Here is a 27,164-nt window from a genome sequence, read left to right on the forward strand (position 1 = left end):
TAAGGAACTAGAGTATAATGGAGAAATGCTTCCCTCCCGCTCAGTGTCCTCATTACTTTCATCTGAGAAGACTAAAGCAATGTTAAATGTAAACAAATGAAAAGTCATCACAATCAGTTTAATTAAGTGCACAGAATAGCAATCAATCAGTCATGTCAATAAAAATAAAACAATTATTTTTACATCAAGTGTGCTTTATTTCCTCCACAGGTATTCTGTTAAATAAAGCACCATTTATATACTGCCAGGCCACAGCTAAAGAGGATTCTTTACAGAATCAAATTTCTTGTGGTTGTTCCGTATACAAGTAAACTTAATTTTGATAATAAGAACCACAGCGATCGGAGGCGACCTGCCTCTATTATAAGGTACAAAACTGGCACAGAGGACACCATATTATACACAGTAAAAATGCTGTAAGTTTAAATTACATTGTACAGGGCCAGGGAACCCTGTTCCTCCCAGACAGCCATATTAAATGAAAGCCACTACAGTGAACTCTTAATTACATAAAACATATCCGTTATCTGATTGCCCTTTAGAAAGTATACTGAAGATGCAAATTTTTTCATCTGGAGTTCTGCCTGACCAAGAATTAAGCCTATAAATCTATCTTGCCATTCAAGCAGAGAGCACTGGACAAACTGAAGCACAAAAACAGAAATAAGCAAAACTTATACAAACAGCTTTGGGGGTGGGGGATGGAGAGAAGGGACCTTAAAAGTAGTAGACATGCTACATCTAATGTCAAGAAGCAGCTTGGTTTCCTTTGCCAGATATCCTTGTGATCACATGGATTGTAGATTCAATGGTCCTACACAGAGTATCTAAAATGTCGTGTTGCTGCATGTGACTAAAGAGTCCTCTGGAATGGCCACAACTGAGTGATAGAGCAGCCTCAGGGTCCTGGGAGGGCAAAGCTTGACCATCACAGCTTCTCAAGTCAGCTAAGTCAGAGAGAACTGCAGAGATAGAAGTAGAAGGGAACTCAGACTCTTCCTCAGCTAGGTTAGAATCCTTGGAACAGTGGAGGTCCTTGAACTCTTTACAGTCTTCAAATCTACCTTCGTTGGACTGTTCTTCTGCATGCTGTGACCTGATACTTGACATGTCTTCTGAAAACGAAGATGGAACTTCCATTCGATATTCTTTAACAGAACTATTTTCAGGGGAAGGAAGATCTTGCTCGGTTCCTGGATCAATAATTGAAGAGTCTCTTGTCTCATTGTCTGAAGTGCTAGTTGGGGTTAGGACCTCCCTAGTTTCTGTTTTCATGTCGCTGATACAGCTGTCTACAGTGTGCTCCTCATCACTGCTAACACGCCTTCTTTTAACAGGAGTTGCCCCTTCATCATCTGTAAAAATGAACATCATTCTCTGAAAGGAGTCATTGAGATCACACCGGGGCGGGGGGGTGTTTGCGGGAAATTGTGTTCTTAGCATTTATACCTAGGAGACCCAGCTGAACAGGCAGCTCTTACAAAGTCAATTACACTGAGTGTATTCTTCCCCCTCTCCCACCCTGAAGGTATAATTAATATTAGTCCACAAAGCTAACCTTTAGTTTTTCTTTCTTTGGCTTCTTGCTCTTGGAGTGAGTTCCTCTGCTGCAGACAAGTCCTGCATTTGCTTAAAAGCTCTTGCAGAGTTGGAATTAGAGCTGGGTTTAATTGCTTGGGAGTGTGGACTGACAGGAGCAAAGCAAGTGCACGCAGATCCTGTAAACCCAGAAAGGAACATGTCAAATTCTAAAGCTAACATTTTGACAGCTGTTTACAGTTTAACACACATTTACTTTTCCAGGAATCCATTCTGGTTTCTTTTGCATTTTTAGAGAATGCTAAAACTGGAAAGCCAGCATTAGGATATCATCCGTGAGAAATTAAGGCCTCGATCTAGAAATCAGTTTCTCAAACAGGCTGATTTCTGGTGAATGTCACAAATAGTAAGGTCTTAACTCACCTAGCTCTGCAACCTGTTCTGGCATCTAAGCAACATTTTGTTACTTGGAAAACTGCTGCTGGACATGTGCTAGCATTCCATTATTGTATGACCTGGGTATCATGGAAATCTATATAAGGCACCTAATTCCCTAGGTTTAATTGCCTTTATAATCAATGGATCATTAATCTGATTGTTTCAGTTATTTATGAGCCACAGGCAATAACAGAAACATCACAAGTAATGTTTTCAAAAAATGTAATAAACAAGTAGAGATAAAAGGAATGTCTCCTCTTAATGGTTTCACTGCCCATAGTGAACACGTTTTTAGAAATTTGGTAGTTTTTCCAGAGTTTGAAGAAGTTATGATAGTAAAATAGTACTAAAGCCAAAGGTGATTTAAGGAAAGTTCTTAAGTACAACATCCCTCCCCCAGTTCTTACCCCATTTAAAGAAGCACTTGCTTTGGAAATTTCAACACGGTTGGTGAAATCAGACTGCATATTCTGATACTGATTTATCAAGTTTGTAATTAGGGTGCTGATCAGATTGGCACAGTTTGCTTCAGAAAACACTTGACCTTGAACCTGAGAAAAAGAGATTAAAAACAAATCTCCAAAAGACCAACACCATGAAAACACAACCACTAACTAGGTAGAAGTAACACAATGAGTTTTCAAAGGTAGGACATACCTTTAGAAGAAAATGTGTCATGAATGTGTACACAATGTTGTTGTTTAGAAAAGTTCTTTCATCCATCAGGATACACTTTATATATTCTGCAAAAACGGGATCTTCACACAAAAGCTTGATGCAGTTTTTTGACATAGCAGACTACAGTAGGGGAGAAGAAGTACTGATGGTTGAGCACTGAAATAACTGCAAGGCTTACACACTGCTTATGATGAACATCCAAAGTCATTTAAGTCCTTTCAGAGACCACTTCTAACTCCAGTTATAGTAACCGTACTCCCGATAAAACAAGTCTTAGTCACTTGGACTCTACATGTAAGTATAAGAGGAAGAGAGACTTGTAAACAAGTCTGAAGGGCAAAAGGAACAAATAGGTTTCCAAAGAAATGCAACTTTATTATCTAGCATTAAATGAGGGAATAAGGACTGGACAAATTAAGACCAGCAAATAGGATGAGAATGTTTGCAGAGGACCAATTAATGGATAATAGGTAACCAAACTATATACAGAAAAAAGACAAATTTTAAGAATTAAATTTATTCCATAAAAGGAATTAAAATGTTAAGCAATAGTAATTTGTTTGGAAATATCCTCCCCACCCCCCATGAATACTGCAAAGTAAACAGCAAACCTCCTTTAATTACCTCACAAGAATTAGTGGTTCCCAATATACAGAAGAAATTTTACTAAAATTGCATTCTCCTGTTTTTAAATGGTCATGGCTCTTCAACACAAGTAGTATATCTTTAAGTAAATCTATTCTCTAGATTATAGGTATTTTAATAAAAGATCATTTATATGGGAGATAAAATGGAGTATTTAATAAAACAGGACAAAGTTTAGATAATATGTACAGGTATATGCTTATTTTATTCGAGTAAGCAACTTGGTAAGTCACTCAAGTTCACCCCAAAAAATCAGAAGTCGAATAGGACCAGGACCCAGCTCTTCAATGCTTGGTGTCAGGAAAATCTGCCTAATTCTACCAGCCAGAGCCTCTGCCTGCTGCCTGTGTTTCTTGATGGCTGCTTCTACCACGCTGGCAGACTGGAAGCCTTGGACAGTTTGGCTTTGTTTTAAAGGAAGTTTTTGGAGATGGTGGATTCTTTGGAAAACAAGCCAATTAAGGGAGCAGTAAAGTGCTGGAGTAGATAAAACAATAGGGAAGCAATAGCCAGTGGCAGAGTACAGAAACCAAAAAAAGTGACTACCCAAATCAAGAATGAAAAGAATAGCAGCAGTGGCAGAGGGAAAAAGCAGAGATCTCCCATTTACTGAATTGACCACTCAGCTAAAAACAAAAACAAAAAAACGAAACAAAGAAAAAAACCCAGGAAGTCATTTTCTCAAAGTCTCCTATGTACTACGCCATGTGATCAATGTAAATTAGCCTTTTAAAGATTCCTACTACAGAGAATAAAATGACATTTCTTGAAGGGATAGAGAGGATTCCATTTCTACACTTGAGGAGCTCAGTTTGTGAGGAGATAAACAACTATTACAGCACCGTGTGACACACATCCACCGGGAGAATAAACAGAGCATTACAGCCCAGGCAGGAGGCTGTACGAGAGGCATAAAGTGTTTCAGATACTGTAATGTGGGTAAAGTTTAGGCTAAAGTAAACAAACTCCTCTCTTCCTCTGAGGATGGGCAGCTGCAACCAGTCAGGAAACCAAGTTTTCTCAGGATCTAAATGCGCCTGGTCCAAGGAATGAATCAAATCTTAGGACCAATCTGGTTTCTACACCTCTCTGCCATTCTCCCCCAGAATGAAACAAGCATTAGTTAGGTGCCCGCTTTAAAGAGTTGGCTCTTAAGATACTTAAAGTAGGTAGGATATAGTGTTTCCTGTTCTCAATGACCATGCTGGTAAAAAAAAGTACATCAGACCCTTGAAAACCTACTCCAAGGTAACAGGTAAGAGGTAAAGGTAAAGGACTTCCCCCAAAATACCTCCCTGTTTTGGACTTTTACCACAACTATTTATATTGACCTATAAATTACAAATTCAAATATATTAGCTTATTTGAAAATCCTGTGATACAAATCTACTGAAGTAAAAAACCTCAAAGGGCAACTTGATGCCCAATACTTAATAGCTATTATTTCCACTAATCATATTTTACCTAAGATTCTAAAACCTCCCCAATTTTTCCACCTAGTGTTTAACCCACTGTTCCTAAAATTACTGACCAAATGGTGAGGAGATGAAAGACCAAATCATCTAAAACTCATTTTCTTTACCTGAGTCTGGCATAGCTCAGTCCAAAGTTTGGGGAACAGTGCAAGATGAAGTGGCAAACCTTCATAGGCAACTAGGACACCTAATATTTGAAAAGAAATCAGAATAGGTTATAATTATAAATTATACTACTGAGGTATTCAACTTTGTAGGTACAATTCTACAGGTATTTCTAGTCACAACTATGAGTATTTCTACATGTTTTAGAAATCTATAGAATACCTAAAGGGGAAGAATTCATTCCAATGCTTTAACCAGTGAAATAATTTAGAATGCAGTATACTTTGAATTTAGTCATATTCCACACCTCATTCCCAAAAGGATCTGAGGTAACTTAAACCAATTTGCTCTGTAAGTGTTAGAACCTTATCTGGGACAATTTAATAAAGATTATTGCAAGTGGTTCCAAAGCTTTCTTGGATTAAGGTACCACCCTGCATATTAGATAATTTTCATGGACTAGCTAAGCTGGAAGGGAGAGGTGCAAGGTCAAAGAGAGGATGAGGAGAATTAGAAAATATACTGGTCCTTCCTCTTTTACCTTGTTTCCCCGAAAACACGGAGAATTATGGTGGATTTACATAGACACTGCTCTTGAGTCTAACAGCTTCTAGTCTTGTCCCCAAGCTCTTCTGGGTGGACCATACTTAGCTGTATGTCAGTGTTCTATTTGGAACCTCTATTGAATAGTTTTAACCTTTCCTCTTTCTGACTATTCCAAATGTCAAGTATTATCTTTAAGAAATGTGTTCCCCTGCCCTATGCCCTACTTCTCAAAGCACAACTGTAAGTAAATTTCCCATCTTCCACACTCCCACTTCCAGCGAAAATATGATCATGGAGAAGGAGAAATAATAAAAGTAATAAAAGTTATCCTCCTCCAGTTAAGAAAAAATTGAGTTAGACCTGAAGTCAACAAACTTCTAAAGTAAAGGGCCAAATAGTAAATATTTCAGTCTTTGCAGCCAAATGATCCCCATTGCAAATACTCAACTCCGCAGTAGTAGTGTGAAAGCAGCCAAAGACAACACTAGACGAATGGGTGTGGCTGTCTTGCAATAAAATTTTACCTAAGAACTTTGAAATTTGACTCACATGTAATTTTCATGTCACAAAAATATTTAGAATAACAGTATTTATTAGAAAATGTAAAAACTCTCAGCGTGCAGGTATGCTCACTGGTTTTACAAAATCGTGAGAATGCAGGCTATTATTATTTGCCAACCTCTGGGATGAGCCAAGGATTAAGAGAAAATCTTAAGACAGACAAGAAAGTCAGATCAGTCATCCAATTTAGTCATCCAAGGATGCCAAGATTCCCTTTTGTGGGTTAAGTTTATTTTCCTGTCAAGATTAACCCTTTGTAGAGAGATCCCCAAGCGAACTGTCATCTTTCTCTTTTATCCTAACTTAATCTGGTTGGGGCTGGAGGCATTTACCCACTATAAGATCACAATATATATAAGCAAACAAGGGTATGTCATCAAAACTGTCAGGTACAGGTAAGACTTTCTATGCTCCCATGTCCGTGCATCATAATCACCCATAAAAGTACAGCAAAGGGTGGCAAACTTTGGCCTCCAGGCCAATTCTGGTCCACAACTTATCTTTGTATGGCCATGTGAGCTAAGGAGGGCTTTTGTATTTTTAAAGGATTGCAAAAGGAATAGTGAAACAAAGAAGAGTATGTGATGCAGATCATACATATGGCCAGCAAGGTACACTCTTTGCAGGAAGTCTGCCAACCCCTAAATCCTGCCCTGACCTAAACCCTCCCAGGTCAAAGTAGACTGCACATTACAATGTAAGTTTCTCTAGTCTTTGTCTTTATTCTTTTTTTCTTAATTATTCCTCAAAACAAAACAATCTTTATTCCTATTTTCCACAACTACCAAAAAGCCAGCACTACCACAACAAACAAAAAACTGTGGAGGTCTTCCCTAATCTAACATCACTTCCAATGTTTCAAAAGCATTGTTTTATCCTCATTTCCCTTTTTTTCAATGAAGAAATCAGGCTTAGAGAGACTATGTAATCTGCTCAGGTTCATCCCAAAAGCCAGGGAGCAAAACATCTACCCCAGGTAGATCTGATTGTGAAGCCTGTAATCTTTTCAATAACCAGTGTTTCCCCAAACTTCAATCATTCATGCCATTTTCCTAAGTGTTTTCATATGTGCCTATCACGTACACTGTTTACTTAACACTATTCTTTAGATTCACTTAGGGAGGCTAATACTACATCAGCCTTAGGCAACAGAACTAAGAAGTCATAAATTTAGTATACTAGTTTTGTATTTTTGTGACACTGTAAGATCCATACCTATTTATGAATATACAATTATTTTCCCTGGACCATCTTATTATATACACTACACTGTGGAAAACACTGTGCCACCATGGTGAGCTAATGAAACCTCTTTCGCAGCCCTATTTCCTCTCTGAGGTGCACCTCCTTTGGAAGGAGGGCCATCCCTTCAGAGCAAACAAAGTATCACTTTCTTTCTAGTCTAGCATTTTCACAAAGCACTGAGGGATCAGGGGTATCTTGGCTCTGTAACTCAAGGTAGAGGCCAATGCCATCCTACTCTACACATTCCTCCAATACGTTCTGGGGTGCTTTACTGGGTACAAAGCACAGGCATCCTGACGCAATCAAGGCACACGTCCAAGCCTTGTTTCAAGAATCAGGATGAGTAGGCCTAAGACATATTGGGTTCTGTCCACTTATCTTTCTTTATCCTGTGACTTCAGGCATCCTCAACGGGTCCTTACCCCACCCCATCCATGAAGTACTATACCATAATCAAAAACTATTCCAAATAACTTTTCCTCATTAATAACACTTTATAGTGTAGAAGCTACTAGATGAGTTATTAAAAATCTTTTAAAAACTGCTTTTGTAGGTAGAATGGTAATTCAGATGATTGCTTTGAGGATGAAGTATTGTATATGTATATTTACTGCTCAGGGTCTCTCCTATCTGAATTGGGTTAAGATTATTTGTCTAGTTTTCTGTAGCAGTGTTTAGCCCATCCAAGCATTATCCATGGGAAGTGGGAGTCAATGGATGAAAGCCCACAACTAATGGTTCACTACAGGACTGAATCATCAAGACATCTTAGCCACAGAATATCACACATCTGATTCTCCCTGTTCTCACTCATACCCATTAAGCAACCTATTCTATTTATTTGGCTTCCCATGTTGGTTACTGGAAAAAAATCTGCTCGCCCTACCACAGAGTATTCAGATCACTGTGCCAGTTCTTCCTCTTTGTGAATTAACTTGTAATGAACTGCTAATTATAAATATATCATTTATAAATGCAATTACTAAGTATTAGCCTGGGATAGATGGATTTGCCCTTGGTAGACGCTGCCTTCTGATCTGTACTGAATAACTGGTATATTCATTAACCCCAAGACGTCTTTTGGGAACAGCTAACTGGTTGTCAGTAGCATCAGGACATCAAAAAAGGTAAAGCGTGAACCACAGCTGTGTTTTTGATAAGATGAATTTCTAATTTGTTTACTTTTACCAACTATACTAATTTTTTAATTCCAGAGATTTTGAAGATTTTAGATTTTTAGGTATATACAATGTTACTTGCAAAAATTTCCTTTTACTATTTTTTACTTTCATTTACTAAGGCATTAACAAAATTGTCAAAAGCAATGTTAAATAATAAAGGTGACAGATTCTTGTTTTATCTCTGAAAATGAAAATTGTTTATAAATCTAGGAATTTGTCATTTAATTTTACTTGAGCATCTCACTGTTAATTTTGCACATCAACTCTGGTAACTTAAAAAAAATATTGGGAGTCTGCAATAGCAGTTTCCTATACTTTTTTTTTTTTCCCTATACTACCCCCCCCCAACCCCCCACCCCCACTTTTTTTTAAGTAGGCTTCATGCCCAGTGTGGAGCCATGCAGGGCTTGAACTCATGACCCTGAGATCAAGACCTGAGCGGAGATCAAGAATCAGATGCTTGGGGCACCTGGGTGGCTCAGTCAGTTGAGCATCTGACTTCAGCTCAGGTCATGTTATCTCAAGGTTCGTGAGTTCAAGCCCCACACTGGGCTCTGTGCTGACAGCTCAGAGCCTGGAGCCTGCCTCAGATTGTGTCGCCTTCTCCCTTTGTCCCTCCTCCTCTTGCACTCTGTGTCTGTCTCTCAAAAATAAAATAAACGTTAAGAAAAAAAAATTACAAAAAAAAAAAAAAAAGCGGATGCTTAACTGACTAATAAGCCAGCCAGGCGATCTTCCTATACTACTACTTAAAAATTTTGTTCCCCCGCCCACCCCCAAGACAAATGATCATTGCAAATGATTTCAAACTTATAGACATTTAACCCAGACAATGAAGCAACCCATAATTTTATCCTTATACCACCGGAGTATAAGCCTCTAGGTTTGGTTTTTTTTTTAAACATGTACTAAGTGATTTTTCCTATTGTTCTAAGTCTGTGGTCACATTCTGCATACTGTTTTCCAATTTGCTTTTTTTTCATGTAATCTAAGGTCCTATCTTTTTAAAGACCATAAAATACACATGAATTATTTAAAGACTATACAATAAATTATAGGTTTACTCAGCTCAACTCTTATTGTTGGACATCTGGGTTGTTTCCAGTTTTTATCCAATACAAACTGAGTGAAAATAAACACCCTATGCATGTTGTTGGACACTTTTATGAGTAGAGTAGGGTAGATTCTTAGATCTGGTATTGCAGGATCAAGGGTCATGAACAATCTGAAGTGATAATGTTAATAATATGCCTCCTCAAATTGACTCCATTAAAACATCTCTTCTTTCCCAAAACTGTTTATGCATACCATCTAAACTTTATCTCATAGTTGGGGGGAAAAAAAAGAGAAAAGAGAAATCATGATTAGGAAGGCAGGGAAAATCCTCATATGGTTACAACACATTTACTTGTTTTGTATGTGAAGAAGTTGCCTGTTGATGGCCTTTTACTTATTTTACTTAATGTCCTTTCCCATCTCACTGAATCCTAAAAATTCTTTATATATTGCCAATACTAACCACTTATCTGTTAAGAATGCAAATATTTTCCCCACTAGCTATATTTTCATCGATGGCATTTTTCAACATGTAGTAATTTCAATTTTTACACTGCCAAAGATTTTATTTTATTGTTTATGGGTTTTGTGTCCTGCTTAATGGTCTTTCAAATCTCAAGGTGCTAACTATGTGATTCTGTGTTTTTCTTTAATATTGTTATGACTTCATTTTTCACAGCTAAATCTTTAATCCTCCTGTAATCTATTTAAGTATAAGATATTAAAGTCCTGCCCCTTCTCTCCCTGAGTAGCTGACTGATTCTCTCAATACCATACAATGTCCACAAATCTGACAGGTCATCTTAATTGACTCCAACCCCCATGTATCCTTATGTTTATTTGGGGCTGTTTTCCATTGCTTGTGTATGTTTTTCTGCCCATGTATTTTCATATCTGCTTCACACAGTTTTAAACACTGTAATTCACTTTTATGTAAGAAAGAAGAGAAAATAAACCTATATTTGCTGCTTTTATGCAAAAAAAGATAAACAAAAAAATTTAATAAAAGTGGGGGATAGGTCTGTGATATTGTGATGTGTACTTCTTGCTATTTTGAATATGTGTATGTATTAAATCTTAAAAATAAAATAAAAAATTACTGATCTTTGGTAAGTTTTTTTTTTTTTTAAATCAATAGTGCCAGTCCCTCTTATTCTTTTTTAGAATTTTTTTGGCTAAATTCCACTATTTTTAAATATCAAAATACTGTAATTTCAGACACAGTTATTTCACATGGAAGTCAGTAGCTTTGTTCACTCTCCCCAAATTCTCCCCCCACTTCTGTGTCTCTGTAGCCCCATGCCTACCTCCACTTCAAAAGCACTCCAACCCACACTTTACTGTTTTGCACCTGTAACTCTAATATACAATTATTACACAATTCCTTTTGTCTCCCAACAAATCTTAAAATCTGCTGAGTTATCCATAAGAATTACCACAGAGACTTTTCCTCAAAACTGGAAGTGACCTACAATCATATAGGTCTTGAGACAACCCCACCTGTGGTCACAATATTCCGGCCCTTGGACCATCTAACCTCAAGGCTCAAATGATTAAGGACACAACCAGTTTAAATTTGCTCTTTCCTTGTTGCCAAATATAAGTTTTTGAAGAAATTATACAAGTTGAAACTCCTTATCAATTTGCCTGCTCCTTATTACAGTCAATGTGGGCTGGCTTTGTTTTCTCAAGCTCTCTCCTAGGTGCCTCTCCCTGGAAATAATCATTGCAACTGAAAGCAGGAGTTAACCTGAAACACTGGGATGTACTCTTGCTATTCAGATGACACATAAGGAAAGCACTGTTTTTAGGTCTTTGTTTTATTTCATATTCAAAATAATGTCTAATTTTCTGCATTAAGAGATAACCATGACTTCTGGGGAAGATCGCAGAGTAGGAGGATCCTAATAAAAATACATAAATGAATTAACTAATTAAAAAAAAAAGGTACAACCTGCTCAACTTGTGAAGGCTTTGTTTTGTATCAATACAGCCACCAGCCACATCTGGCTAAGTTTGGTTAAAATGAAATGAAATGAAAATTCCATTTCTTAAATCACATTTCAAGTTCTCAACACTCACATATGGCTTGTGGCTATCATAATGTGGACGATGATGCAGTTGGGAGAGTATTTCCATCCTCATACACTAACCACTAGGAGGCAGCATCAACAGTGCTTCATGGTTATAAAAGGGATGGGAATATAAAATATGAAAGTTGATTTAGCTAATGCTGATGGCTAAGTGTATGTCCTCTTTCCCTTCCTCCTCGCCTCCATGTTTATTTTCCCTGAAACATGTATTTGTATTGATGAGGAAAGACAGTCCCAAAGAGGGTACAACATTCACTATTTGATCACAGCTGTTCAAGCAGCCAAAATAGTTCCTCACATAACTTTTGGTATAAATCACGTGAACACAATTACCAAGAACTTTTCATAAGGTCAGCATTTTAAGAAGTCCCCCTTCTTATCTGGGAACAAGGCTGTGTTACCAGAATTCCTGGACATTTTCTCACACTCGATCACTGCCACTGCTAGGTTTTAGTTTTTTACCAAGTGCCATGAATGAACTGTGTAATCATGAAATGGCCAATCTCATCATGTGCTTCCCCACCCACAGCCCCCACTTGGCACTTCAGCCACATATGTATAAAACCAGCTAATGATAACAGGTGGAAGGAACAATCTTCCAAATCTGAAGACACTCTAATCACTTACCAATAAGATGGTTTTTCTGAAGAGGAATTATCCCTGACAGCTGTTACCACTTCCTTCTTCTTGGATAATGGAACCTAAGGTATGTTCACATCTTTTGCCCTACTTACAGTGGATCAAAACCTCTTCCATAGAAGGAAGGGGTTGTGATTAAGGAGGAGCACGATGGGGAGTTCTAGAGTGTGACAATATTCTGTTTCTTGACCTGGGTGGTGGTTCCATGAGCATTTCACTTCCTATGCTCTGAAACAAAACTACAGAACACTGGGAGAGGATCCTGGGCCATCCGTAAAGAAGTAAGACTCACAGGCCACACAGACCCTGGTAACTCTGGAGGTCCTAAGAGAGGGGACATATCTTCTAAAGACTTTTCAGCTAGAAAAAGTCACCCAAAGGGAGCAATTCTCTTATAGGTCTCAGGCACATTCTTGAATAATTTGAGTTTTTTGCCCTTTTATAACTCACTGATGGTTTTGTTTACTATTTCTCATATCTTATCAAATTTCCTTTCTTCTCACTCATCTCTCTATTTCATGAGACTTACCTCCTAATTTACTCATATATGCACCTCTGCTTCATCCTGGCAAGCCCACTCAGTTTGCTCTTGGCATTGCCAGCTCCAAAGCACAGCTGGCACTATAGATCTCATCTTATCCTCAAGATCAGGGCTGGGAAAAGTCCACCTCTCTAAGCCTGCCTCCCTAAAGCAGAGTAGTTTTTGGTATTTGTTTTTAAATTCTGCTGGGCAGATGGAGGAGGACTTGGGCTTCTATGTACAAACTGATCAGCCCTACTCCACACTCCTTTATAGGCCAGCTGAAACTCTGGGCAGAACTATTCAATGGAAACCAGTAAGTTGGTGTTTTCTTAATAAAAATAAAAATGTTCCCAAGAATAATTAATATTTTTAAACAGTCACTTTAAAAAAGAAAAAAAGGATGGTCTCATTTTGGTCTCCCCTTCCTGAGTGGCTAGGGGCTTAAAATAATTCAGTGGAATTTACTGCTCATCTTTTATACTTACTCAGCTTAACTAATGTTTCAGTAAATTTTTCACAGTTGATTGCAACTCGGCATAATAGATGGATGAATTGATGATAAGAAAAGAAGTAGTCTAGCAGCATACGATCATAAACGTCATCTTTGCCCTGAAGGTTAAAGATGATAAAATGGTTGCACTTAAATTGTATAATAAATTAAAGAGCATATTTTGTGCAAATGTAATAAGTTTAAACTCAAAAGCTGATTAAATATTTAAATTCTATAAGAACCTAGTTTTAAATTCCAAGTTTCTAGTAATGTTAAGATCTTAATTGTCACAAATTTATTTTCAGTGTGCAAATGCTATCAATTAAATTACCCATTATTTCTATATACTTTAATAAAGTAAAATTACTGTAGGATTTTAAAATGTGACACTTTAGTTCTACAGACATCATCAAGAAGAGTTGAATTAAATTTGATTTTTGAAATAGATTTCAAATGATTTCTGTAATGGTTACTACAGTGTTAATTATTTTTAATATTTTATAAGAACTTAAGTATATTTAAGATCCAAAGATGGTGGGCCAGGGGGAGTGTGAATGAAGTCGGGTGAAGATAGATAAAGGGAAAAATTGTTAAAAAAATGTTGAAACTAAGATAAATTATCCTCTGTTCAATGTTCTCTATAATTTAGAATTAGCATTATTTTAGAATATGAATTAGAAGAGAAGAATCAGACTACAAATGATGATAAATCTATCAGTGATATTAGGCTTAGGTCAAGGGATTATAAGGAAAGGGCAGTAAATGAAGTCATTGATTATATGGTCAAATTTAAACAATAATAAATACCTAACTTGACTCTTCAGGTTTAGAAATATGACCCAGTTATAATTTAGCCTAGTGACAAATACTACTAAGACTTTCTATTAGGGTATTTTTTTGAGGGAGGGAAAAAACTTACTACTTGTGCTTGTTGTTGATTTTGCAAATACTCAACCAACATTTCAGAGCACTAAAAGGAAAAAGTCCAAATGAGTCTAATCTTCTTAGGATCCACAAAATGGTCATTTAAATCTAATATAACTGCTAGAGGGGAAATTTCAAATTACTGTGTACTACAGAAACATGGTTTTCCTGGCATCCCAACATACCTTACTGGTTTCCACCATTGTGGGCAAGAGGCACATATTGAGTTCAGGGCGCGGAGGCCGAATATTGCTTTTCCCTCCTATTAGCTTGATATTTTCTCGACAAGGGAAATAAGGTCCAAGAGACACTAAGACATTAAAAGTGTACAATAAGAATAAATGGAAAAAATAAATCTCCATGTTTCAGTGTGCAGAAAGATTAAATGCCAACCACATTCAAGTACTGTGCTTGAGGAATACGTACTTGGTATATTACTATGATGATAAGTACAATGGTTGTGTTGTAGAAATGGAACCAGAGTATGAAGAAAGTCATGGGGACTCAAAAGCACAAGTTCCTTGAGGACATCTGAAAATAAAAACACAGTGTGAGTTTAAAGTAAAACTGGAGTATATATCTAACCTGCTACTTTGAAACTCACAAATCCTGTTAGGGTGATTGGTTGCAGTATGGCAGGTGGAAAGTTTTAATGAATCTAAAATGGTTTTAGCTCCTGACATTGGGAGAAATTCTGTCTGATGCTCAAATCTGAATCAGCAGAGTTACTAACCACAATATCATTTAGAAACCAAAGTTTAAAACTATTTACGTGTATTTTATTTATCCAAGAGAAGCACCATGGATAAGTACACTAAAGGAAATATTTCATGCACACTGATGTCGTGTCTTCATAAAATCCACATCACACAGACGTAAACCTTGTGATGATGACAGGCTACTGGCAGTCAGAGGTTACTGAAGTTACAGGCCAGTAATTCCACAGAACATCAGACCAAAACCGATTACTTATACATGAGAGCCAGTTACTCACATCATTTTGTAAATGAAAACAAACAAAAACAAACAAACAAACCATAAATAGTTACAGTCTCTAAAGAGGACTTTAAAAAGGTAAAATACTCATGAGTCTGAGAACAGCTACTAAGAAGTATCTTTAGGCAAAAGAACGGACAGTGAAATAATTACTCCAACTCTTTATAATATCAGCTCTCCTTTGTAAACATTTGTGTGATTCAACCTTGTTTATATAGGACTAGAAGATTTCAGAGCTGCAAAAGATCTAGAAATAACCTAAGCTCAAAGAGCCTTGATCACATAATTACTGGCATGTTGAAAAATATAACTAGATTTTCTAGGATTTGCTGGCCAGTATGAGTTACACATAAAAGTAAAAATGTTTTCTGAAGCTAATACCACATCTATGGTATTAGCTTATTTCTGAACCTAATACCACATCTTGCAAAAAATATTCTGTAAGAATCTTCCACTAGGTTTTCACACAGGTATATTTTCCAAGTAACTTACCTATACAGGCATTTCTAAGTTCTGGAGGACTATAGGAATTAAGAAGAGTTAACAGTTTATGGGCAAATTCAATTCGCTCCTGCCACTGGATTAATGCTTGTTTCACATCTGCAAATACAAAAGCATACATAAATAAGCCACTTGAGTTCAAACTTCCTCACAATTATTTTCTATTATTACCTACAGAATGCTAACACTAAGAAAATCAAGTTAATGACATAAACATCTTTGGTGAAAGCTAAGTGATTATTTTCATGAGATAGCTACTAACTGTTAAACCTCCTAGATTGCTTTGAGAGACACAGAGCACGAGTGGGGTAGGGGCAGAGAGAGGGAGACAGAATCCCAAGCAGGCTCAGCACAGAGCCTGATGCAGGGCTCAATCTCACGAGACCAAGACATGAACTGAAACCAAGAGCCAGATGCTTAACCCACTGAGCCACCCAGGCGCCCCAAACCTGTTAGGTTTCTTAAAACACATTATCTTAGTCATGAATATGTCCGTTTTCTAGAAATTTATATGAAGTTCAGAGTTCATACTGTGGGGGAGAGATACATTTTATAGTTATTTCTCTTGAAACTAAAAATAATCTAACCTAAGCCATGGAGGTTTCCAGCTGGAGAACCTTCACAAAATACCCATGTTGTTACTCTGGTTGGAAGCATTTTCTAGTCTCCTAAATCTTAACACTTATAAGACGCTGCCTATTCTCCAGGAAGGCATTAGAGAATAAACAAGAGCATTCCAGCTTTATATCGGGAGGTCATGATGAATATTTGATGACAGGGAACATTCTCATCTTCTGTACCATCAACTAGAGATAAAGACAAAAATCTCTGAAACATGTGGTTTGAAACCCTTATTTTGTTCTGTAATAGTTAAAGGTAACAAAAATAAGAAGAATGACCAAACCTTTTCTCTGAAGATACGGGCGTGTAGACTTCAAAACTGAAAGGAATATTGACAGAAGTTCTACTAAATCTCCAGTCACATGGCAAGCTGTGGCTTCATGATACATCATGTGCAGAGTGTTGAATGACTACAAGTGATTTAAAAAGATGGAAATTTTCATTTCATTTTTACTTTACTGAGCCACAAAATGGTAGTGCTCACCCTTTATGACAGATATTTCCAGACTTTATGTGTGTGCACATGTGCCCAAAGCAAATGTATTTGCTTTCTAGCTAAAAGTCAAATTCTCCCAATTCAGCTCTTCCTTAAAATACAAAAACAGTGCTCACCTGCAGAGCTGATATTTTATGCATACATTTTGATCTGAAGGAATAATTCATTTAATCATTTTGTTTGTTTTTGGTTACTGTTTGCTCTTAGGCCACAAGCCTTAGAGATTGCAAAGCAGCAGGCAACAAGATTATGAAGAATGGGTAATTGCTGTCTCTAACATTCTAGGGCTTCGGAAGGAAGACAATAGTGAAATGGTTGTCAGCTATAGCCAAAACAGTACACCTGAATGAGGAAAAAGGGCTCCAAAAGGTAGAATTCCTTTAATCATATTAGCTTATTAAGTCTTTTCATTCCAAATCCTTAGCTTTTTTTTCCTATTTCATTTTACACAAAGCTTTTTTTTTTTTCCCTAATCCTCTCAAATCAGTTCCCTATAACCTATATACTATCCATAATTCAAAGTTCAAAATCCATCGTCTAGAATCTGTAGTGGTCCCTTAACTAAACAATGTACTTGTATGGCACTTAACCTATAAGCCATGAGGACAGGAACCATGTCTGTCTTGTTCACTGCTGTATACCCAGTGCCTAGTACAATGCGTGGCACAGAGTAGACATTCAAACATGTGTTGAATGAAAGAATGAAATTCTCACTACTCTTCACATACCTTTTGTTCTAGCCAAACAAAAGTATGTGGCATTTTTTTCAAATATGACAATACTTTGTTGCCCCTGTGGTGACCACATCATTTATCTAAATACTCTCCCACTTATCTTTACAAGTTCAAATTCTTCATAAGTGCAGTTTCAAAAATGTGGTTTTCCTATTCTGTAACACCATTAACTGAAAAAGCTATCCTAACTCTTATTTCTCATGGTGTTCTTGGCATATATTCTTTTGTCTTCTCTCCATTATTAGACTAAGGGGTAAAATGTACCTCTATGGCTTTAAAATCATCTCATAGTTGTGGATGTTCGAGAATTGTGGGAAGAATGAACAGGTGATTTTAACCACCTATAACAGTCTCAATGGCTTCCTCTGATGATGGTAATCTCAGTTTCTTAACTGTCAAATAAGTGAGATCTTGAACAATTGTGCTAGTGATTAAATCACATGAATTTCATCTGTTTCTACCCTTACAAATGGTATCAATAAAAACAGTGGTTGTTCTAAATACAAAATAAGAAGTATGGAATTACAATGCACAAAGAAAACAACAACCTAAAAACTGTGACCTTATTATTCTTGGAATATACATTGCATTTATTGATCTGTATAACCAAAATCTAAAGACCTGTAAAACAGTCTAGCATGAATACTAAATATCCATAAAAAAAGAAGTCTTGGTGAAAACATTAAAATGAGATACGTCTACTGTAAAATGGAATAAAATATTTACCTCAGTCATCAGGATCAACCCTCGATTAAATACAACAAGTAGTCTGTCTTCATCAGATTCTAATAGTATTCTGAAGGCACTAGAAGAATACATAAAGTCCAGGTTGAGAACTCTGCATCAGAATGGAAAACTCAGGTGACAAAAAAATAGAACTAAATGGTCATTTAGACCCTCTACTTTTCTACCTACAGGAGAGACTGCTTATATCTGTTTTTTAGTAATGTAATAAAAGGAGATAATATTAAGAAACGCTCTAAATAACAAGGAGAAAAGTTGCATATGCTAGTATCTAGTCAACAACTGCTCGAAACAGTGGAAGAGAGGTATCATGTGAATCTTCTTAAAGTTTCAGTATAAATAATGTTTATTTTTTATAATGGGTTTATCTTCTGGATAATAACAAAATACACTTATACTATCCAAGCACTCATCAGCTGGTTCTTGGGAAGAAAGAGAAACACGAAGGGGAAACATTAAACACACCATGGCCTTGAAAATAATTTATGTGATAATCCTCAAAAGTAGTTGTATTGCTCCTGTTAACAGACCTAATTTCATTATTACGTACTGGAAACTGCTGGTATATAGAAGTACAACCAGAATTCCTTGTACTTTAGTTAGATGTTTTCTTTACTTTTTCAAAAAAGAATTAAGAAAGCTCAATCTTTTTTTTTTTTTTTAAGAAAAAGATAAATAGTAAACCTTGGGAAAACAATGTATTTAAAATTAATGCCAACATTTTAAAAGAATTCCTTTAGAGCAAAAGCATGAGTTAACTCATTTTGTGTACTAATATTCAAATTTGAAAATTTTCTCAAGAAAACCTGAAATAACTTTATCTTGGTTGATCAAGCTTAAAGTATTATAGTGTTCAAAGAAATACTGCCAAAATGTGCCCCATAAAGGACATTACCTCCAAGTCTTAAATGTAATACACAGAAGCGTTTTAAGAAATTAACTTGGACTTTCTACAGTTAAGGGAATTATGTGTCATTTGTTGAAGAGTTCCTTTACAACCATTCAATAACTTCTGTAGCTCTGAACAATTATAATGATGTTTTGTTATTTGGCTAATTCTTATAGTTAAAAAAGACAGGAAGATCTGGGCTAAACAATTTAAAACATTAACAGTAAGACTCATCCAAAGATGGAGAAAGCTGTTTTTGGAGGCCTCTAGAACTGAACTAAGCATAAGTCAAGATGAATAGCAACACAGAGGAGGATTCAAGCTTCAGATTTAAGATTATACATTAAGATTCTGATAAAACACATACAAACAATCCAAAACCAAAACAAAATAAAAGCTGTTCAAAAGTAGTGTTAATTTTTAAGAGCTAAATCCTTCCAAGGTAACTACATGGAAAATGCTTCCCTAATAACTTTCAAGAATTGGCAAACTCTCAGTTATAGTTTAATTATAACTCTTCAAAAGGTCCAAAAGGATAGTGCCCATTTCCTCACTTGGAAAAACAAAACATATTAAAAAAATTAACAGAAAACATCTTTTTACCTTATTAAAGTAGTCCAGCAGGAGCGGCCATCTAAGCAACGTAAGTAACAACTTATGGTTGTTTTCTTAAACTGTTTAATATCTTCTAATTCTTCTTCTCTCATATCTGGCCTCTGAGCTATAAACAGCTGCATCAGGTTAAACAGTTCTTCTACTGCCTAAAAAGGGCAAAGAAGCATTTTGGTGACCTTTTAACCCTACATTTTAGAACATTTCCTCTATTGTAGGCATTCTAAATTTCTTGGCTGGAAATTAGGTTATTCTTTCTTGGCAGGGGGGTGGGGGGTGTGTGTGGAACAATTTACTACATCATGTCTAAAGGATCTTAATTAAGGTGCTTTTTTTCAACAGGAAAAAGTAGTATATAATTCAAGGATACCAGTAATTAAAATACTCTTCATTGCATTCATTTGACTGAACTCTTAAGTAAATGTTGAATGTATTGAAAATGCCACTACTCTCCACTCCCACCATCTCCCATTTAGCAAAAAACTTCTCATATTAGCAGTTTGTGGCCTCTAGGTTGACAGCTTGAAAAAAGGGTTCTTCACTCTTCTTCCAACCCCTTTCTCAGACTTAAACCCTCTTGATGTCATCTTGAGTTTACAACAGTGTTAAGAAGCAATAGTATAACGGAATATCCAGGAATGACAGCTATACATGAAGGGGGGAGTTTTTAATATAAAACTTATAAACAGTCTGCAGAAATAAAGGTACCAGATTTAGACCGCATATATTTGTATTCTGATGGACTCCTTAACCATTTCATTCCCCTGAATGTAGTTAAGAAAAAAACACTAGGGAATACTACAGCTAAGATAAAAATATTGCATAGTTCACAGCTTAGCACAGCATGTAGATCTTGATAATAAATATCTAAATAAATTAAAATAGCGAAGTTCAATTAGAGATAAAATTTCAACATCAACCTAAGAATTATCCGTATTACTTACCAATGTTATAGTACTACAGCATTTTATACATATATTCAAGAAAACAAATACACAGTAAGTTCTTAAGAAAGAACAGTTAAAGTTAGACTATACATATTTCCATATTTTGTCACCACTTCCCACCAGGGGACAAACTGGTTATTTCCAATCAATTTGAAGATACAGAAATAATTATCAATTTTACTCACTCCAGGGTATTGGCTGGCATGTGGTGTAAGATTCTTAAAGGCCCATTGGATGTTCTGGTGAGAAGCCAGTTGTCGTGTGAATGCAGGAGACTGTTCACAGCAGAGCCTCAGAATGCCGTAGTAGGCTGGCAGCATCCCACGGTTAAAAAGCACCACATCCTGATCATCATGGTCAGCAAGGATGTAATTGAAGGCAATGTTCTTGGTTACCACTGGGTTCTGAACAATAAGGCGGATATTCTCTGGACAGTCAGCACACACATTGTACCAAAATGAAAGCAAAGCCTGTTTATTGTGATTTGTAGCTATTGCTGGCTCAGAAAGTTTAGGCTGGAAAAGGTTCCACAAATCCATGAAATATGTGGAAAACATCAGCTTCTCAGTTTTGGAAATTAAACAGTAAGTCATAAAGCTAAAATAGGGCACTAGCTTTGTAGTGCCATGAACAGCAGCATCAACATAAAGTTTGGCTCTTGAGAGCAAACCAAGGAGCACGTTGTAGACCTGATGTAGGACTACTGTTGTGTCTGGACTGAGTGGAAGGTCACGGGTTGGGATGTGCAAAGACCTTGTTGACCGGAACATCTGGCGGAATGAATTGCTTGGTATAAGGGACACCAGAAGATAAGCTGCAGCTATAAAATGTAAAACAAAACTGTCAGATCCTTATAAGATATAAAACAGACTGAAGAGCAGTCATTAAACACAAAGCCACTCTTCTCTTTAAAAATCAAAATGATTAAAAATTAAGGGACATGAACATTTCTTAATATCGTTCTGCTCTGCCACTGGCCCCAAAGAAAGATCCCAAGGAATGATGAAAACAGACGCCTTCCATTCTGTCATTGTTAACTTTTAAAGTAGTGACAATAACTGCATTAATAGAAACAGTTTTTAACCTTCTTGGTTAGCTTTCCCAAGATACAGAATTTCCCACTTATTTTATCGTTTCATTTCTTCTTAAGAAATAATATGGTTTACCAGGAATAATATAGCATTTGGAGCCAGAAGACCTAGCTAAGGCTGTCTGACATGGTCAGATCGTTCGATGTTTTAGTGTCTTACTTTTTCTTCTTCTTTACAAAATGATGATAAATTATTTTGTAATGATTTACAGTTAACAGTAGAATGTAAAGTTACAAAAATAGAATGAGACCTTCTATTTTAAAGTTCATTATAATGTAGAAGATTATATATATGCCAACTATAGATCATTAACTTTGGAAAATCTTTAAAAGTCTTCTGGGCTAAATTTGTATTAAATTTTTTTTAATTTGTGTATAGTTGTCATACAATGTTATATTACTCTCAGGTGTACAACATAGTCATTCAACTTCTCTTTATGTTAGGCTATGCTGCCCACAAGTGTAGCTACCATCTGTCACCACACAACACTATTACAGTATCACTGACTATGTTCCCTATGCTGTCTCTTTTATCCCCATGACTTATTCATTCCCTAACTGGACGCTTCTAGGCTGACTCTGAATGCAAAGAAAGCATCCCTCCTTCAACATACCTGAAAAAGGTTATTAAGCATGTAATTCTGAGAGGTAAATAACTCATTAGTTGAGTCCCTCTGTAAAAAGTTACTATGTGCAAAGCACTGAGCAAGGTACTTAAAAATATTATTTTATTTAATCCTTACAATCATTCTGGAGGTAGGTGATATTACATTGGAAAATCTGAATCTTGGAGAAGCAAAGACCAAGGTCACACAGATAAAGAGGTAGAGCTCAGATTTAGCCTTGGGAAATGATAAGGATGACAATGACAGTAATGATAATGGTCAAACAACAATAATCACAACAACAAGAACTGCTAACATTTCTTGAACATTTATACTATTTAACACCGTTATTTTATGTAGCAAGCACTACTTTTATTATCCTCACTTTCATTCGGACTTAAAACAGTAAGACTATACCCATATTACACATCTAGTGGCAGAGCTGGAATTCAAACCCAAATATACCCGATTCACGAGCTAATGCTCCTAAAAAGTCATCATAGAACCTCCTCACCTCAAGGACTCTAATGCCTTAGTTTAACTCTTTTCACTATGCCTACTAATTGTTTCCTACTATTCTACCTATAATTTGATAATTTCCAATGTTCTGTCAAAGCAAATAAAGTTAGTTTCTAAGATTAACTGTAACCTGTTTTAAAGATTTATTTCAAATTAAACTTTATGCACAACTTTGTGCACAATACTCCATCTCTACATATTTTTCCCTCTATACGTTGCTCTGGTTAGTCTGTTTTCAGTTAGGCTCAATTTGGTATGTGTTTCAAAAGTTAAAACTTGGCATTTAAGGGTCATTCTGTTCACTTTTTGTTTAAGGTGCTACTGAGACAATTTGTGATTAGCAAAAACTTAGATTAAGTTATATATTTTTATCCCAATATTTTATTATGCAACATTTTCAAACACAATGAAAGGTTTAAAAAACTTTACTAAAGACCCACTTAAGGGGCGCCTGGGTGGCTCGGTCGGTTAAGCGTCCGACTTCGGCTCAGGTCATGATCTCACGGTCTGTGAGTTCGAGCCCCGCATCAGGGTCTGTGCTGACAGCTCAGAGCCTGGAGCCTATTTCAGATTCTGTGTCTCCCTCTCTCTCTGCCCCTTCCCTGTTCACGCTCTCTGTCTCAAAAATAAATAAATGTTAAAAAAAAAATTAAAAATAAAATAAAATAAAGACCCACTTAAATTCCACAATTAACATTTAGCTTTGCTTTATCATATACCAAACCATCTATTTATTTCTTGAAGAGCTATCTGCTTTTAAATAAAAAGTAAGTTCTCCTTGGGAGAAATACACAGCTTTTAAATTATGGTTATCACTGAGAATAGTTAAGAAGGTCAATATGAAAGAACAGACCATTTTGTTAAAAACTGCCTTGCTATGACTGAAGAGTTCCTTTATTTAAGTTCTATGCTAGAGAGAACTTAGGACAAATCTACTTCCATTTCTATATGGCAACTCTTCAACTATTTTAAGACACTTATCATGCCTCCATTTTTCTTCTTTTCTCTAAACATTCTAAAGCATTCCTTAAAATTATTTTGTAAGATTTAATAGTATTTCTCTGTAGTTTTTCTTCTATACATGTTACTCTAATTCTTATTCCAAGGTTTATTGTTCTATGAAAATATTTTGGCTGTTTTTTCAAGTTACATTATCAAAAGCACTTTTTCATATTACTATAGTCTAAAACTATTACAATTTTTATTTTTTTAAAGTTTATTTATTTTGAGAGAGACAGAGACCGAGAGAGAGAGAGAGAGAGAGTGAGAGAGAGAAAATCCTAGCCCAAGTGGGGCTCAAACTCAACTGTGAGATCATGACCTGTGCCAAAGTTGGACACTTAACGGACTGAGCCACCCAGGCACCCCTAAAACTATTATAATTTTTAAATGATTCATTATAACAATTTATTTCCCAGCTGAACATCCAGTTTTTAATTTTTCACAATTATAACTAATGCTATTTAGGCATCCATACATTAGATGACTTACTTCTATTGGAATCCTTCAAATGATACTACTGAATATAAAAAGGGCAAAGCATTTTGAAGTGTCTTGATACATATTGCTAAATGGCCTTTCATACCGTAATGTTAACTTACTTCACTGCCATGTATGAGAATACCATATCCTCAGTACTGTCATGAATATTAGGAGTAACCATTTGTTTAAAAAAAAAATTTTTTTTGGGTTTAGTGTAAGTTTTTTTTATTGCTTTATGATGAGAAGTCAGGACATGAATGCCACCAACATACATGTCAGCATTTACAAATAACCCATTACTATTGAGTTACATAAGTGGCAGGAAAAATGAGCCTATGAGTACCAATGCCAATCCACGTGTACCCACAAGTTTAAGATGTTTTCCCCAAGTAATCTTTTAATTTTACAATAAGTAGAACAGGAGTGCCAGGGTGGCTCAGTCGGGTAAGCTTCCAACTTTGGCTCAGGTCATGATCTCATGGTTCATGACTTTGGGCCCCACGTCGGGCTCTTTGCCAATAGCTTGGAACCTGGATCCAGCCTGCTTTGGATTCTGTGTCTCCTCTCTCTCTGCTCCTCCCCTGCTCATGCTTTCTCAAAAGTAAACATTAAACAAAATTTTAGAGTAGGCAGAAAACACAGTTCCCATACACTCTTTTCCCCCTTTCTCCTATTATTAACATCTATTATTACTATGGTACATTTGTTGTAACTAAGGAACCACTACTTTTAACTAACCTCCATACTTTAGATTTTATTAGTTTTGCCTTAATGTTCTTTTATTTTGGATCTAGGATACATTACATTTAGTTATCATGAATCCTTAAGCTCCTCTTAACTGTGACAGTTTCTCAGGCTCTCCTCGCTTTTCGAAACCTTGACAGTTTTGAGGATTACTGGGGTCAGGTATTTTTGAATAATGTCCCTCAAATGGAGTCTGTCTCTTGTTTATCACTATTAGACTCAACTTATGGGTTTTTGTAGGGAAGAACACACAGGTAAGGTGCCCTTTACACATCGTATTACATCAAGAATATCAAGGGTACATGCTATCAACACATATCATTGATGTTAACCTTAATCACCTGGCTGAGTTTATGTTTGTCAAATTTCTTCACTTAAAGTTAAACTAACAACCCCCCCCCCCACCATCTACTCTTTGAAAGCAAGTCACCAAACTCATACTCAAGGGGTTGGGAGATTAAGCTCCACCTTCTTGAAGGATGTACATAAATTATTTAGGATTCTTCTGTATGGGAGATTTGTCTCCATTTATTTACTTAACTATTCATCAGTACGGATTCAGGGCTATTTATTTTACACTGCTGGTACAATCCAGTGATATGTTATTTATTTTTTTACCCAAATTGTTCCAGCTTTAGCCACTGGGAATTCTTTCAGGTTGGTCTTGTGTCCCTTTGATATACCCCCATTATTTTGTTTTTTGAATACTTCTTTACTTTCTGGTCTTACAAGATGCTCCAGGCTCATCTTGCCCCAGTCCTAGAATCAGCCATTTCTTCAAAGGGCTATTATTTGTTTTATCAGAGAATAGTGTTTAGAAACAGAGATCTGGGTATTTGATGTGCCTGTTGCTACTGCAATGTCACTGATTCTAGGCCTTTTCAGCAGACAGCTAGGAAATATGATTTTAAATTTAGTGATTAAAGAAATTTAAAAATACTATTCTGATTTTTGTTTCTTTGAATATTATCAAAAGAGGAAATATTCTATTTAGTTACAAGCAATTTTCTAATCTGTGAAATATCTATTCTTCGTATTTGTCCACCTGTCTTCCAAGATCTTTGTTTGTTCCCTTCCAGCCTGTGTAAAGGATTTATCATTTAACTCCCATAACTTCAGTGAATATTTTCTCTCAGCTTGCTCTATGTTTTTATTATTACTTTACTCTTAGCCTTGAGGTCACTTTTAAAATAGGATTTTATGATCCTTTATTCTGTTCATTTAATGCTGATCATCTTTTGTTGTCTGTTAAGCAAGGAAACAAAAATGGTAGCGGTGGTTAGGTCACCCAAAACAGGACAGTTTCTTATCCTTAAGACACCAAAAACATTGCAGATATTTAAAAAACATGGTCATAGGTTTCCAAATACTAATGTAACTTTGGCCTTTAAGAACAGTATCTCCAAGAGCCTTTGCTCCATACAACAATGGGCATACTATAGTCACCTTAAAAAACAAACAAAAGCAAAACTTGGAACAAATGGTTCGATAAGTTCTGAATATGTGACTTACAAGTCCTGACTCTAGGATAATTGTGAGCCAAGAGAAACCGCTCGACCCAGTTTTCCATATTCTGCAGGACCCAGCTGTGTGCCAGTTTATTTCGGGGTGTCTGTACTGCCAACCAATCCAGACACTGAGAAGGATTGTATTCAATTACCTACAAATAAAATGACAAGAACGGAATATAAAACCAACTGATTGAACAGTTACTGTTTTACTTACTTTTGGTATATACCATTAAACACTTACAGCCAAGACAGACTTTTGAAAACTAGAGCCTAAAAGTTTCACCCATGTTTTCCTCCACTTTTAAAGCTATGTCTATCATTCAGAAAAATCTGACATTAGTTTACAAAATAAAATTAAAATAACCAAGGGCTCTAACACAGAACCAGGAAGAGAATTCAATGATTTTTAGGTCTTGTTAAATTTATAAACTTAATTAATAATGCTTTTAATTCTATAAAGTTTCTCATCTTTATTTTTCTTATTGCTTGCCTAATCTATTACTGCTCATGAGAATGAAAAATAGTAACTGCACTG

The 27,164-nt window shown here is 36.1% G+C and overlaps 1 protein-coding gene across 5 annotated transcripts in view; it reads right to left on the reverse strand.

The window, feature by feature from the left end:
* Positions 1-97: 97 nt before the first annotated feature.
* USP34 (ubiquitin specific peptidase 34) overlaps positions 98-27,164 on the reverse strand; it is a 248,246-nt gene continuing 221,179 nt past the window's right edge. For 3 of the 5 annotated variants that reach the window (XM_053200642.1, XM_027072388.2, XM_027072389.2), the window contains 14 exons: positions 26,631-26,778; positions 20,864-21,498; positions 19,723-19,880; positions 18,213-18,291; positions 16,540-16,666; positions 15,627-15,734; positions 14,565-14,669; positions 14,324-14,448; positions 13,210-13,333; positions 4,883-4,962; positions 2,635-2,775; positions 2,385-2,528; positions 1,559-1,718; positions 98-1,355 (listed from right to left, as the gene is read on the reverse strand). In XM_053200642.1, coding sequence (XP_053056617.1) covers positions 748-1,355; positions 1,559-1,718; positions 2,385-2,528; positions 2,635-2,775; positions 4,883-4,962; positions 13,210-13,333; positions 14,324-14,448; positions 14,565-14,669; positions 15,627-15,734; positions 16,540-16,666; positions 18,213-18,291; positions 19,723-19,880; positions 20,864-21,498; positions 26,631-26,778 — 2,742 coding nt within the window. In that variant the 3' untranslated portion in view covers positions 98-747. Of the gene's footprint in view, positions 1,356-1,558; positions 1,719-2,384; positions 2,529-2,634; positions 2,776-4,882; positions 4,963-13,209; positions 13,334-14,323; positions 14,449-14,564; positions 14,670-15,626; positions 15,735-16,539; positions 16,667-18,212; positions 18,292-19,722; positions 19,881-20,863; positions 21,499-26,630; positions 26,779-27,164 lie in introns of those variants that run through there. The other 2 variants (XM_053200643.1, XR_008289340.1) reach the window with 2 other exon arrangements.

The sequence above is a fragment of the Acinonyx jubatus genome, chromosome A3 (genome assembly GCF_027475565.1).
Source record: "Acinonyx jubatus isolate Ajub_Pintada_27869175 chromosome A3, VMU_Ajub_asm_v1.0, whole genome shotgun sequence".
Lineage (NCBI taxonomy): Eukaryota > Metazoa > Chordata > Mammalia > Carnivora > Felidae > Acinonyx > Acinonyx jubatus.